Source organism: Lissotriton vulgaris, chromosome 9 (assembly GCF_964263255.1).
Source record: "Lissotriton vulgaris chromosome 9, aLisVul1.2, whole genome shotgun sequence".
Classification (NCBI taxonomy): domain Eukaryota; kingdom Metazoa; phylum Chordata; class Amphibia; order Caudata; family Salamandridae; genus Lissotriton; species Lissotriton vulgaris.
Genome location: NC_141697.1, coordinates 836251016 through 836267205, shown reverse-complemented (window position 1 = coordinate 836267205; position 16190 = coordinate 836251016). Strand labels below are relative to the sequence as shown.

At 41.8% G+C, this 16190-nt stretch overlaps 1 protein-coding gene across 1 annotated transcript in view; it reads right to left on the bottom strand.

Annotated features, from left to right (window-relative positions):
- SCYL1 (SCY1 like pseudokinase 1) overlaps nucleotides 1-16190 on the bottom strand; it is a 1168528-nt gene that overhangs the window by 636806 nt on the left and 515532 nt on the right. Inside the window, exon 9 of the mRNA XM_086938572.1 lies at nucleotides 10270-10383. Coding sequence (XP_086794698.1) covers nucleotides 10270-10383 — 114 coding nt within the window. The remainder of the gene's footprint in view (nucleotides 1-10269; nucleotides 10384-16190) is intronic.

The window sequence follows — 16190 nt, the reverse complement described above, 5'->3', positions numbered from 1 at the left end:
GTTTCTGGCATTACAGCCGTCTTCGGCCCGGTTTGCTTGAATCCTGATGGTGCAATGAGCAAGGGTCTCACATCTGAGAATACCCTTCCACGCTTAGGGTGGACAAAAATATTTACAACAAGGGGTGGTGAGGGACAGAGTCTCTGGATTAAGCAGAAAGCTCTCACCCAGTCAAGAGATCAGGGCTAGATCCAACACCGTTTTTTAGCTCACTGCACCATCCCAGTTTCAGAACCTGGCTGTATACAAATTAGTCTGTTCCTGTCCCAGTGCATGATGGGAACAGGGCAAACCAAACTAAAAAAGCCAATTCTTACACTGGGAAGGAAACAAGCTCCCAGGGACCGGTTTCTGGCATTACAGCCGTCTTCGGCCCGGTTTCCTTGAATCCTGATGGTGCAATGAGCAAGGGTCTCACATCTGAGAATACCCTTCCACGCTTAGGGTGGACAAAAATATTTACAACAAGGGGTGGTGAGGGACAGAGTCTCTGAATTAAGCAGAAAGCTCTCACCCAGTCAAGAGATCAGGGCTAGATCCAACACCGTTTTTTAGCTCACTGCACCATCCCAGTTTCAGAACCTGGCTGTATGCAAATTAGTCTGTTCCTGTCCCAGTGCATGATGGGAACAGGGCAAACCAAACTACAAAAGCCAATTCTTACACTGGGAAGGAAACAAGCTCCCAGGGACCGGTTTCTGGCATTACAGCCGTCTTCGGCCCGGTTTGCTTGAATCCTGATGGTGCAATGAGCAAGGGTCTCACATCTGAGAATACCCTTCCACGCAAAGGGTGGACAAAAATATTTACAACAAGGGGTGGTGAGGGACAGAGTCTGCCCTGTTCCCATGATGCACTGGGCCAGGGACAGACTGATTTGCATATAGCCAGGTTCTGAGCTGGGATGGGGCAGTGAGATAAATAACGGTGATGGATCAAGCCCTGATCTTTGGACTGGGTAAGAGTGGTCTGTTTAACTCAGACACTCTGTTCATCACCACCCCCTTTTTGTAAATCGTTATTGCCCATTCCAGCAGAGACAGTTGAGGTTGAAACACATGATTGCTGCTTTAGGACAGAAGAAGAGACAAAAGGGAGAGTAGACTTACAGGACACTCCCCTTCCCGAATGTAATGATGCTTTATGGGTTGATGGTTCATGTTTCAAGTTGCCAAATGGTGACACGACTCCAGCATATGCTGTGACGACGTTGCACACGATTGTAGAAACTGCACGTATCCCACACAATTCTGCACAAGCAGCAGAGTTAATTGCACTTACAAGAGCGTGTGTGTTGTCAAGAGGAAAGCGAGTGAATGTATATACAGACAGCCAGTACGCCTTTGGCGTGGCTCATAGTTTTGGACAATTGTGGCGTGAACGTCGGTTCCTGACGTCGCATGGTGCAAAGATCCAGCATGGTCAGCTAGTTAACGAGCTTCTCGAGTCACTGACCTTGCCACTACAAATTGCAATCGTGAAATGCAGTGAACACAGAAAGATTCAAGATGATGTTGGTCGTGGGAATGCATTTGCGGATGAAGTTACGAAAGAGACTGCAAGGAACACAATGAGTCGAATGTATGTTGTAGGTCCTGCGAGATGGATCACTGATGTGGGTATGTGTGAGGACACTATTGAAAGTGTGAAGTCTATACAGTCCGAGGCCACTGAGAAAGAGGTGAATGAATGGAGGGAAAGCAAGGGTAGATTGGATGCGAATGGTTGTTGGGTCGAATTGTCAGAGCATCAGAGATGGCTGTTACCAGACGCATATGTGCCTGCAGTGGTGACAATGGCTCATGGGATGGCTCACATCAGTGCGAAAGGAATCTGTAAGTTGTTGGCCCCAGTATGGCAGAATAGTGGCATCCCAAAATGTGCAGAGAACCTGGTCAAGAACTGTATGGTGTGTTTGAAGTACAATCCCGGTAGGGGAACTCCAACTCCAACTGGTCATTTTGCGCCTCCAACGTATCCGTTCGAGGTTTTGCAGCTCGATTTCATCCACATGGAGAGGTGCAACAATCTGAAATACGTGCTTGTTGTCGTTTGCGCCTTCTCCAGGTGGGTGGAAGCGTACCCCCTTAAGGACAATACTGCCTTGTCCACAGCCAAAGCCCTTGTCAAAGAATTCTTCCCTAGGTTTGGTATGTCTAGAATTGTCTGGAGTGATAATGGAAGTGAATTCGTGGGACGAGTGATGAAGCGAGTGTGTGAGTGTCTAGGCATACGCCAGAAGTTCCACGCTGCAAATCACCCCCAATCAGCTGGATTAGTAGAATGCTACAACGGCACATTAAAATTGAAATTGGCCAAGATCAAGGCCAGCACAGGTCTTAAATGGCCTGACGCGCTGCCTCTAGCACTCCTATCTACCAGAATGACTGTCCATTCTAAACTAGGACTTATCCCCCACGAAATTGTGTTCGGTCGCCCAGCTAATATATGGGGAGTACCAAGGCCCAAGAAACTCAGCGAGATAGAGCACCCTGTACTGCTTGACTATTTGCACGAATTGACAACTAAATTACGTGTTTTACACCAACAGGTCCACAGTTCCTCTCCACCAGCGTCTGATGATCCAGGCCACACCATTGAACCTGGCACCTGGGTACTGGTGCGGAATTTTCAGCGCACGAAGAATGAACAGCCCAGGTGGACTGGCCCATACCTAGTCCTTCTTTCCACGAGATCAACCGTTCGGGTGGAAGGAAAGAAGAACTGGATCCACGGGATCCATTGTAAACGGGTCCCGCTGCCTCTTCCATATGACCGGTGGGTCCAGGAGGGTGTCGCCGACTCAGAAACTGAATCCGTACCTCATTTCGTGCCCTCCTGTGATGCACGTTTGAAAGGAACTGGTACAAAAAAGGAGAGTGATCATATTCTGCAAGGATTTGTGCCACAGTCAATGCAGTTGGACACTACAGAACATGAAATCTTGTTTGAAGACCACGCCATACCTGGGAAACAACGGTATAATTTGAGGCCAAGAAAAAACGAACTAATAAAAGTAAACTAATGAGATTTTTCCTTCCCCCAAGAACTATTTTTGATTGTGCAGCTCTCTCGCCCAGGGAACTTGCTCATTTTTGATTTTCGAACCGCCATCCGGTTCTGCTGCTAGGGTCGCGGTTGACAGTCTAGGGAGTGCAGCTGGAGACGTTTAGGTCGACGGTTCTGGTTGGTCTAAGGGAATTACCCTGGACTGAACAGAAGCACTCTTTAGCAGAATCAATCTCCCACCGCGGGCAGCAACTAGAGGATGGAGTTTTCAAGGGTAGAGAGACCTGCTAGATCTACGAACTTTGAAAAGAAGACATGCACTGTGATGGCAAGAAAACAATTTTTAGTAATATGCATTTTAATGTTGTGTAGCATAATTATGTTTTTGGTGGGCTATGCTCTGTTCATTTTTCGAGTTACCTTTGTACATAACGCTCAGCCCACACCTTCTCCTACTGTTTCCCCGCATTCTTTTCACCCTCTGCCTGAACACGAGTCTGCCAGAAGATTAGAATTTGTAAATAATTCTTTTGTCCAACTCCTACACCAGCACCAATCTGTAATGAACACCACGAACTGTTGGGTATGTGGACTTATGCCACACACCACAGATAGGGGTATACCGTATTTTGTCCTGCCCTTTGGCTATCATGGTTCTCTGTGGGCATTTCGAGCAATGCTCCTGTTTGCCCTCGAACCGTATGTCCCCGGGAAAAACTCAAGCAACAAGGCACTGGTGGCGGGAATTAGAAATATGAGCAGAGATGTCGACACGTACAAAACGATTCCCAGAGATGAATTGATGCCTTACAGCAGATGGAATGTAACACAATATGGAATTTCCTTGGCTGAGAGTCTGAAAGGAAAGAAATCCTCCCCAATCTGGATAGTACCCCACCAAGGTCACCTATGTCTGCAGGGAAATGGCAAGAACACTAGAGCTCAGCTAGGGAACAGTGTCTGTACTGAGACTTACGTTTTCTCATCTCAGACCTCCCCTTCATTCTTAGCGGCTAAGGGTACTTACTTCGTCTGCCACGACAAAGCATATACATGGTTGCCCCCTGACTTCTCGGGCACATGTTTTATCTCATTTCTGCTGCCACCCACCTACACGGCCGAGGCAGATTACCATCGGACAAGGACAGTTAGAGGTGTCGTGAGTAAAGACGACACTGCGGAGCAAGAATTTGGAGACTTCACAAAGGGTTTTCTGCCGTTTTGGGGGCCTATGGTGAACAGCAGGAACATTCGCCAATTGACGAGGGTAGTTGAATCCGCCGTGACCGAAACGGCCGGTGCCCTTAGTAACTTGACTGCTGAGCTCCAGTCGGACCGACTTATGACTCTTCAAAATAGGATTGCTCTAGACGTCATACTAGCAGACCGTGGTGGAGTATGTAGAGTGATCCAATCCAGTTGCTGCATTTTCATCCCTGATAACGCTCCGACAGTATACCAGGCCATCTCTAAACTGCACAAGATCTCGGAGTCCATTCACGTGGACAAAGGAGACTGGTCCTTGCTGGGGTGGTTCTGGGAACTGGTATCTGCCTGGGGATGGAAAATTCTGATATTCATTGGAATGGTCTTAGCCATCCTGTTTCTGTTCTGCCTGTGTGTGCAGTGCGCTCCTGCACTATGTGAACTCTGTGCTACATCATGTGTAAGGAAGCCTGTGTCAAGGGACGAATTGAGCAACAGGATGATGCTACAGCAGCATCTCCGTGATTTCATGAATACAGATTTGGACTCAGATTAGCGCGAGTTATTGCCTATATAAGGGCAAAAGGAGGGTCTGTGGTTCTGAAAAGTTTGGACCCTGCTTTGTGATATTGAGAAACCCAACACTCGTGTCAGAAAATATCATCATACCATGATTAGGACGTTACAAATGTGCATTTGCGTCACGATTAAATGACGAGAACACCCTTAAATCATAGTTTCTGTCTTGAACCCTCAATCGCCATTTTGTGAGAGGCATCCATCTTGTAGCTTGCCCTCATATAGTCAATTGATTGAGGCCGAGTTTGATCTGAAAGGACACGTCCACCTTAGCTGACTTCCCCATGACCTGGCCGAGCTGACTCCACTGCCTCCAGCCAAACCTGTTTGGGCAGTTCCTCGCCCAGTAGCCGAGGAAGATGGCATCAAGGCACAACATGCCATAAACCATTCACTGCATACAAACCATGTTATCCACACACATACACCTGTCCATGTTTCTTGTTTATGGCCGGTTTTACGATGAGGAGGTGCCCGATTTTATTGGGGTTTCATCGATATCTGATGGGAGTTCTGGGCCTGGCTAGATAATCCATCACAAACTGGACATACAAAATATGGGTTTGTCATCATGACTTTGCTTTTTTAGTGTTTTGGAAATATGTATATGACCGTATTGTAAACTAAAGAATTCTTGCCTGCAGCTGTTATTTTTGTATAAAAGGACAAGGCTGGTTCTGTAAAAACGAACAGTCTCCTGAGAACTTACAAACCGTGCTGTTGTACTTCTAGGACGCTTGTTACTTGGTTGCAGCCAATAAAACTCGATCTTTGACTTCACCTAGAAGACTCTGTGTTTCTGTGGTCCAGAACAGGGAGAACTCAGAGGTCTTTGGGTGTTTTCCCCCGGCACCACCGGGTTCCTAAAAACCCGGTACCTCACCGGCTTTGTGTCTGCTGGGACATGCTCTACAGCTGAAAGGTGCAAAAAACACAGTTGATGGACAGAATGTAGAACAATGTCATACATTCACCCCAGTACAAGGATCTGGGCCTAAATCCATCGTTTTTTTGCACTCCACACCACCCTGGGTTAGACACTGTCAGTCAGTCAGTCAAACAAAACTTTATTTGATTTGTTAAAACCTTAAAAGTACATTCCACATTCCGTGATGAGAGAAAGGACAGCAGCAAAACATGGCAATATTCAACGAGAGAAAGAGCAGCAGCATAACATAATAATATTAAAACCACAATTACACCTCAAGATACATGAAATTTAACTTCTCTTGTTCCTTTTAAAACGGAGTATTATAATATTTATTTGTTACAATCGCAAAAATGTTCCTATATATACCTTCTTCAGAATGCAATTTTTACTACTATTGTCCCTTAGTATCTCTACCTTTATTCAAAGATAAGGGCTACACTATACATGTTCTTCTGCGCATTTGAGGAACAGCCTAACTTTATTCATATATTTCCCCAACGCACAGGCTATATCTAAATTCTCAATTTCCACCAAAAGAGTGGCAGCTTGCATTCTGTGCGTAATCTTATATTTTTTAAAAATCGGACATGAAAAACTCCTTTCGAAAGTCTAAAAATCTCGTACAATCTAATAAAATATGTAAAATATCGCAGGTGGTTCCTAAAGTGCAAGTGCATTTCCCATTACATCCTATCATTAGGTTTCAAACCCAGTTATTTGCATAGCCTGGGTTTATGCCAATTCGCATTTTCAGGACTTCTCGCCTCAGACTATAGCTGGGTAACCGATCCACGTAGGGGAAGTGTTGACTGCTCTCCCAAGCCACTTTCATGTGTGCTACCGAGGTCTTTTGAGCAAGGTATTCCCGATCATAGCTACGGGACATATTGACCCCTTGAGTCTTTAATTCTTTTTTCCCAAATATTATGGGGTCTTGCGGCAAGCGTACCTTCAAATCTAACACTGGCTATATGCAAATCAGCTCTGACCCTGTGCCTCATGGGAACAGTCCAGTCCGAACTACCAAGCCATGTCTTTCCCAGACCGGAATCAAGCATCCAAGGACCGGTTTCTGGCTATCAGCCTTCATCAGCCTGGATAGCTTGACTCCAGTGGTGTGGAGAGCCTGGGACTCACGTCTGAGCATCCCCAGCACACTCGGGGTGAAAATTGCAAAAAACACAGATTGACAGAATGTGGAACAATGTCATACATTCACCCCAGTACAAGGATCTGGGCCTAAATCCATCGTTTTTTTGCACTCCACACCACCCTGGGTTAGACACTGGCTATATGCAAATCAGCTCTGACCCTGTGCCTCATGGGAACAGTCCAGTCCGAACTACCGAGCCATGTCTTTCCCAGACCGGAATCAAGCATCCAAGGACCGGTTTCTGGCTATCAGCCTTCATCAGCCTGGATAGCTTGACTCCAGTGGTGTGGAGAGCCTGGGACTCACGTCTGAGCATCCCCAGCACACTCGGGGTGAAAATTGCAAAAAACACAGTTGATGGACAGAATGCAGAACAATGTCTTACATTCACCCCAGTACAAAGATCTGGGCCAAAATCCATCATGAGTCCCAGGCTCTCCACATCACTGGAGTCAAGCTATCCAGGCTGAAGAAGGCTGATAGCCAGAAACCGGTCCTTGGGTGCTTGATTCCGGTCTAGGAAAGACATGGCTTGGTAGTTCGGGCTGGACTGTTCCCATGAGGCACAGGGTCAAGGCTGATTTGCATATAGCCAGTGTCTGACCTAGGGTGGTGTGGAGTGCAAAAAAAACGATGGATTTAGGCCCAGATCTTTGTACTGGGGTGAATGTAAGACATTGTTCTGCATTCTTTCCATCAACTGTGTTTTTTGCAGGCTGATAGCCAGAAACCGGTCCGTGTTTGCTTGATTCCGGTCTAGGAAAGACATGGCTTGGTAGTTCGGGCTGGACTGTTCCCATGAGGCACAGGGTCAAGGCTGATTTGCATATAGCCAGTGTCTGACCTAGGGTGGTGTGGAGAGCAAAAAAACGATGGATTTAGGCCCAGATCTTTGTACTGGGGTGAATGTAAGACATTGTTCTGCATTCTGTCCTTCAACTGTGTTTTTTGTGCTCTTCTCCTCCAGGGCCGGTCTCCTTTCTTTCAGGGCCAGCTTTCTCTCCTGAATCTCCAGGGGGCTGAGCTGGGCTCCCAAATCCTTAGGTCTCCTTTCAGAAAAGGAGCTCCTTTCACTCCCAGGCACGCATATTTTTCTTAAACAACGTGTGGGGACCACACTTTCCTGGCCCCCCTCTGTTTCAATGACATTATCCTCATCCTATTCTCAGGGGTGATTGCCTCCTTCAGCTGAGCCTGAGCTTTCCTGCTTCCTCTCAGGCTCTGAGGGCTTCCTAGAGATCCTTATTAGTGACAGTGAATCCTGGAAAAATAAATCTATCCCTGCACAGCATCCTCAGCTCATTAATCTTGAGTGTGGGCACAAACAAGTCTGCAACATGGAGTGCTGCAGGAAGAGTGTGGGGGGGGGGGGGGGTGCACAGAAGTCCACAGTTCTCACTAGCGACATAGATCATATAGAGAGAAGAGAAGCGTACAAGTGAGATGGCTAGAAAACAAATGCACTCATGAACTGCTTAACATCAAGAAAACATAAGTTCTAAAGAAGGGAGCGCTCATGGAAGAGTACACGGAGCTAACCAAAAGGTGGTAGAACAAGCTATGCTCCAGAGGAGGGACAAAGGTTTGCTGGATTGGCTAAAACAAAGCCACTGAATAGAACACAAGAAAATGTGGATGACTAAACACAAAGCCAATGGTAAGCAATGGGTGAAATGCATTCCTATGTCAGCTTTCAGCAGGCCACAGCATGCTTTTACAACCAAACAAATGCGCTGTTTGGTTGGCCTAAACCTAAAAAGCAATTGCTTTAAAAGGTTTAATGGAATTCCAAACATGTTGCATCTCTTTTAAAGAGCAAATATCTTGAATCTAAAAGCAACATCTAGTGGCACCAAACATAATACTCAATTTTAAGTACTGTTGTGATCAGTTATTTGCTAAAGGAAGGAGGTGTAATAAAAATGGTTAACCTGAAAACAGACCTGGAACTCACAGAAAAAAAAGAGAATCATGCCTGTTATTCAAACAAGTGTGTACATTTAGGTTTATTGTTTGTTGAGTGTAACCCAAACAATTTTACACCAAGAAGTTTTCATTTCAGTTCTGAGAACTGAACAGACTATACACGTTTATGAGAGGAAGGAAAGTCCAGTATGCTTCAGGGCAGCAAGTGGTTAGATTAAACACTCACTGTGTTAATGATCATGTAAGCTGCCTGGACCCCTCTGGTGTCTCAAAGCTCACAATCACCCAGAGAAGTGTTCCGGCAAGCTATCTAGAGCACTAGGCATGAGTGGCAGCAATAGGACTCTGTTATTCAGCACTGGGCAAAGGAGGTCAAACTTTTGATTCTTCGAAGAATCAAACGAATGCCATGATTTTCAGTAAAGAGTGAAGACCAGCTTTATAAGCTGCCCTTCCCAAGATGGTGGTCTATCCATAGGATGTTATCCGAGTTTCCCAATCCAAAATAAAGTAGAGTTTTTTCCCAAGATGTAAATTCCTGGTGAAATCATAAACTGAGGCCTTTTCAAATGAAGAATGCATCACATTGGATAGTTTTCTTACTTTTGTTTGCATTTTTCGCCAACTTGCCACTACTTTATCCCTGATTTTTGGTTTTAGCAGTTTGAACTTCTACTATATTCTACTTCTAGATGAAGCGGTTTTCAACTTCTTGATGATAGGAGGAGTTAGATGCCTTGCTAAGCTCTTCATTATAAATCTTCATCTTCAACCAAGAGCATCAAGATATACCCTTTGTGTGATTTTCATTCTACTTGGCATCCTCTTAAGGAGGTGACTGATATTTTTCACATACATTCTTCTGTACATGGTGGCATTGGAGCTACTTTAAAGAGTCACCCTTTCCCTCTGGCAATCAAGAACTAGCATCCACATATATTCTCAGCATCTAGTCCGCTGAAGTAGAACAGAGGAAATAAAATGGTGGTTCTGTTCTAATATGCCAGACAAAATGTTAAATTGCTGATGGATGTCATTTTGTGGAGGTTCTCCAGAATGCGTATCATTTACTTTCTTAAGCAACCTATTCCTTTTCCAGATTATTTGGATCAATGGCTTATCTGTACATGTTAACACATAACAAGTTAAAAAATAATACACAGAATGTGCCACAAAATTTGCTTTCCCGGGGTGTACCATGTGCTTTACCTGTAACATATGCCTAAGCCAATCTTGACACAAAATATGGTCCCACTAGTGTTGCAGAATTCCAGGGGCCTACAACAACATAGTAACATATAACCTAAATGTAAAAGGTTACTTGGGATGCTAAAGAAAGTATATGGACGAAATGGCTCCTTTTACCTTTGATTCCCTAGTTTTAGCATGTGAAATAGGAAACCGATTTGGTAACTGGTACCGGGCAGCATGTTTTTTTGCAGTAAAGCAAGAATGTAAAACTTACCTTCACAGTCTGCTCGCGGATAGCTGGGTTGGTGTCCAGGAACCCATGAACCACATGAGGAAAGATCTGGGAGTTGATTGTGGCCTCATTCAGATACTGGATGAAGTTTTCCATCTGAAAAAATAAAGAAGAATCGGGGCATTCAGATATGATAATTAAGAGAGGCAACCAGGGCTAAATCAGAGCAGTCAAAACAGGACTGTTAAAATAGAAACATCAGAGGATATATATATATATATATATATATATATATATATATATATATATATATATATATATAGCACAAAATGCAGTGGTATGAAAATCCATATATCACTATGGAAATATTTCATGGTCAGCTATGAAATACAGACTTCATTATCATAAGAACAGCACCAAACTACTTTACAGAGTTTTTTTTTTTAACACGGTCAGGTCTAATAGGTTTATGTGGCATGGAGGACCAAACTATGCATCAAGGTCATCTCCTCAATTATACAGCACAAAATGCAAACTATGCAGCATACTCTCTGGCAGTATTAATTTTTATCAATCAGAGCAAAAATTTAATTTTATGAAATCTGCAATTTTTTGCAAATTATGTGGCAATAAGGTAAATCCCTAAGTATATGCTAAAACCTGCTGCAACGGAATATCATAAATTCACTGACCCCCCCAGCACTGATCTATGTTTTTATCAACTATGTATTCAAGAAAGGTGACCAAATCTAAACATTCCAAGTCAAGTCAGTGCCCATTGTTGGATGCACCTTTTCGAAAACAACTTTTTTTCCAACAAACTACCGCAAAATAAACATTAAAATAAAGACAATACATGAGCACCATGTGTAGTATGATCCAGTATTGCCACCTAGCAGTTTTGATGCGATTAACAAACTACTAGGTCTTTCAGCTCATTATTAATGATGTCACCAGATAGCCATAGTCCGCAATAGCCACCTGGTATGTATCATCTATACCTTACATGTTCAGTCTTCATACTTAATGTTTGCCAGTGGTTGCAAAGCGTTTATTTCACAGAAAAAAGGCCTAACTGTGAATTATTCCCCATCATTTACAGTGCTGAATTATTTTGCATGATAAAGTCCCTAAATATAAAAAAGTTAAATGGATGGTTAACACAGCATTTTCGATTTCTTTCAGGTATTGTTTTATCACTTGAGTTCCAAGACCACCAACACATCAGCATTATACAGCTAGGTTATGATATTTGGGCACTTGTCTCCTGGGGTAGCAAACTCAAGGGTCTCTCCAAATGGTGATAGATACAGTATGCTAAATTCAATAAACTCAATGTCCAGCCATTGCTAGAACTTCAAGTAGAATAGGACTTAAATTCACAGAAAAGTTGATAATATGATACACAAGGAAAACCAGACAGTGTTAACACATGTTGGGGCCACGGTTTGGCCCTAAACACTTTTTTAGTATGTACTCACCAAGGTCCTGATGCACAAGTGCAAGTGACTTTGTGAACGCAAAGTCTAAATTTCCAATGCACTAAAGAGCTGCTAGAGGATGCACATATGCTCTGACTGTTTTTTATAGTCCCAGGAGTCCCCAAACCCTGACATACATTCCCCTATATGGCATTCACATTGTGGCGCTATGACCCTTGTCCCATTTAGGCAAAAGGTTCACATTGCATGCACATTGCAAATAGAGTGATGGAGGCATGCTGTACCATTCTGACCTCTGACTTAGAATTCAATACTTTTCTTGATTTGTTTTATAACATCTCAAACACTCACCAATGTTTCGACTTTAGAACATCTTGAAATGCATTCATCTGTAAATAGGCCTCGACATAACGATTCAGCTGAAAGTTAGTGGGGGTATCATCTGAATGGGGATAACCATAAAACACTTTCTCTTGCTGATGTCAATCCCTTTGGGCCAACTTTAGGGTAAAATGGGCAACACAATCGCTTTCTTAGCGCACAACCAACAGGTGGTAGCAGAGACAACACAAACGTCTGCCTATAGGTTTTGTCCCTCTTGTAGTCATGGGTAAGCGTAAAATTGGCAGCTTTGTCAAGTCTAATTTCATTCTCAAGCCCTAGGTTCCTCTTTGGAGTGGGTTGTGGGTGCAATATCCAAACAAATCGCAATGGCAGAAAGCGGTTTATCCTTGGAATCGCTTCAGCTCTCACCACCGGTACTATGCACAGCCCTGCACGGAGGGGCAATATTGCTCTGAACATGGAAATGCAGCAGATAGACATCACCATGGACTCTTCACTTCTGAATGAAACCTGGTCCGCCGCAACAAGGATTACATTGAAAGAACGATTTGAGGCCCAGTTGAGACAGCGTATTGAGTTATTAAACCATATAGAGGGTGTTATTACTAAATTGGATGTACCTGTTGAAGTCCCAACCTTTACTTCTCTGATTGATGCAGGCTTATCTTCCTTTCACAGTGAGTGTTTGGAAATCAGCCCCTGGCAGACTATACTGACAATCATGAATCTTTGAGGGAAGGCAATGATATCTATTTACCCCTTTCCTCGGTCATCCTACCTCTTTCTAAATCCAGTCCGGGTTTTTACATTCTTGAGATTTGTTTTTACCCAATTCACAGCTCTCACCATTTCATAGAGGAAGACTCCATATATTTAAACTGATAATATTTTGTAACCTTTATTGACATTCTCACTCTCGGATTTTTTCTCTCTCTCACTTAAAAATCCCCTGTTGGGTCAATTCAAGTGGAATGTTATCCATAGGGAGATACCACCCGTCTGATTCCAAATTTTAACTCAGAATAGAGTGGTACAGGGGAGAAATAACTTGCCAGAAATGGTAATTTTGGTTGAGTTTATCTGAACTCCCTGGACCATGCTACTCGTAATTAGTACCTCAATAAGCAGTTCCGTTAGCCAATACATTTCATTCTTAAAACTCAAATCTGCCTCTTGGGTGTTTACAAATGTTAGATGGCAGACTTCTTCTTAAAATATCACCCCAAAACTCCTCATTTGAATATCCTTAAATATTTCTCATTCCATTCCTGGTACTCTCTCCCTGCTTGAGTCCTTCCTCTCCCTACTTGCTCTAATATTTCTATTTCCTTTGTGCTCTCATCCAATTAGATACACTTCAGACGTTTTAACCCTCTTCATATCGCACTCGCCCAAATCCCATGTTCTCCTCTATAATGTCTCTATGTGGTCTCTGTCTTATATGTTCAAGTTCCTCCTCCGGTGATTTTTTCCTTCCTCAAAACGTAATACAGTAACTATAAGCATTTGTCTTGTGCAGGGCTGGACAAGACACTCAATCTTTCCCCCCGTCAAAGTTACGAAAAAGCTGCAGTTTGCCGATTAAAAATATAAGAAAGTGCATGTTACCTTTGAAATCGAACACTTTGCTTAACTGTGGCTATTATAAAATTGCTTGGGGATCAAATCTATTTTGGAGACAGCCTTTGTTTGAGCTCCTCAGCCATATTCTTGTTTCTATCAGGGTCTCAAGTTAATGTCATCCTATGCCGCCTCCCAGGAAGATTTGCTGTCCGGTGTAAACTCCACCCTCAGTATGGGAAGGTGGCAGACTTCTAGGCTTAAGAGCACATGTATCTCCTGTGATGCAATTTTTTTCGTGTTGAGAGCTTTATATAGCGCAATTTAGATCCAAGGATATCAGGTATCCGAGCGCTTTACATGAGCACCAGTTTCGTTACAGATGGGACACATTTTTTAGGCACGGGGAGATTAAGTGATTTGACCAGAATTACAGGATGTTGAGCGTTGTTGCCAAAACTCCTACCCAGTTCCACAACTTCGAGGCCGACAGCTCTAGCCGTAAGGCTACATCCTCTCCCCAAGCCCTTTTGTCGCAAAAGTGCATTTGCATCTCCCTACAGTAAACTAATGCAGTAAAATATCAAAACTGTGGTACAAAGGATGGTGTATGAGGTAAACAGTCAAAATATCGATTACAGTAATTTCGACCACACTAATATCGAGTTGCAAATATCGATAGGACAGAATATCGATGGCCAGAATATCGATGGCCAGAATATCGACCCTAAGGTAAGTAATATCGAATTTACTTATATCGATAGCATATATATCGATGTAAGTAATATCGAAATCACTAATATCGATAGCACATATATCGATGTAAGTAATTTCGATTTACTAATATGTGTTAGAAATTTTAGTTAAGTATTTAAAGTAATTGTTATAATATGTGTTTAATATGTTTTTATAACTTAAAGAAATATAAAAGTAAATTATATGTTTTACTACCAGAGCGGGTTGTGGGTTTTTAGGGGAATAGGGTGGGAAGTAATTTATTTGTAATTAAATAATTATTTTTTAATGATTAATTTATTTTTCAATGAAATATTAATTGCCAATGAATTATTTTAATTGATTAATTGATTAATTAATTGATAATTTATGTATATTTTTAAGTAAATTATATGTTTTACTACTGGAGCGGGTTGTGGGTTTATAGGGGAATAGGGTGGGAAGTAATTTATTTTTAATTAAATAATTTTTTTAAAAAGATTAATTATTTTACAATTAAATATTAATTGTCAATTAATTATTTTAATTGATTAATTGATTAATTAATTGATAATTTATGTATATTTTTAAGTAAATTATATGTTTTACTACTGGAGCGGGTTGTGGGTTTATAGGGGAATAGGGTGGGAAGTAATTTATTTTTAATTAAATAATTATTTTTAAAAGATTAATTATTTTATAATTAAATATTGTTGTCAATTAATTATTTTAATTCATTAATTGATTAATTAATTGATAATTTATGTATATTTTTAAGTAAATTATATGTTTTACTACTGGAGCGGGTTGTGGGTTTATAGGGGAATAGGGTGGGAAGTAATATAATTGTAATATTAATTAATTTTGGGTAAAGGAGTACTTTTAGTGTTAGGGTCAGTTTTCAGTTTTTGGGTAAAGGGGTATATTTATGGTTCAGAGTCAGTTTTCAGTTTTTGGGTAATGGGGTATTTTTAGGGTTCAGGGTCAGTTTTCAGTTTTTGGGTAAAGGGGTATTTTTAGGGTTCAGGGTCAGTTTTCAGTTTTTGGGTAAAGGGGTATTTTTAGGCTTCAGGGTCAGTTTTCAGTTTTTGGGTAAAGGGGTATTTTTAGGGTTCAGGGTCAGTTTTCAGTTTTTGGGTAAAGGGGTATTTTTAGGCTTCAGGGTCAGTTTTCAGTTTTTGGGTAAAGGGGTATTTTTAGGGTTCAGGGTCAGTTTTCAGTTTTTGGGTAAAGGGGTATTTTTAGGCTTCAGGGTCAGTTTTCAGTTTTTGGGTAAAGGGGTATTTTTAGGCTTCAGGGTCAGTTTTCAGTTTTTGGGTAAAGGCGTATTTTTAGGCTTCAGGGTCAGTTTTCAGTTTTTGGGTAAAGGGGTATTTTTAGGGTTCAGGGTCAGTTTTCAGTTTTTGGGTAAAGGGGTATTTTTAGGCTTCAGGGTCAGTTTTCAGTTTTTGGGTAAAGGGGTATTTTTAGGCTTCAGGGTCAGTTTTCAGTTTTTGGTTAAAGGCGTATTTTTAGGGTTCAGGGTCAGTTTTCAGTTTTTGGGTAAAGGGGTATTTTTAGGGTTCAGGGTCAGTTTTCAGTTTTTGGGTAAAGGTATTTTTAGGCTTCAGGGTCAGTTTTCAGTTTTTGGGTAAAGGGGTATTTTTAGGGATCAGGGTCAGTTTTGACTACTGTTGCACTCTCTGGAGTAGGAATAGTAATTTTTACCCTTATGTTATCCAATGTTTTATATAATTAATTGTAAAAAAAAATTTTTTCATTTTTTATTACTTACATTTTATTTATGTTATTGTTTTATGTTTGTAAATGTTAATTAGTAAATTAGAATATATTTTATTAATTTATAAATTAGTAAAATAAGTATTAATACTTATTGTTCTGTATTTATATATTATATATTTA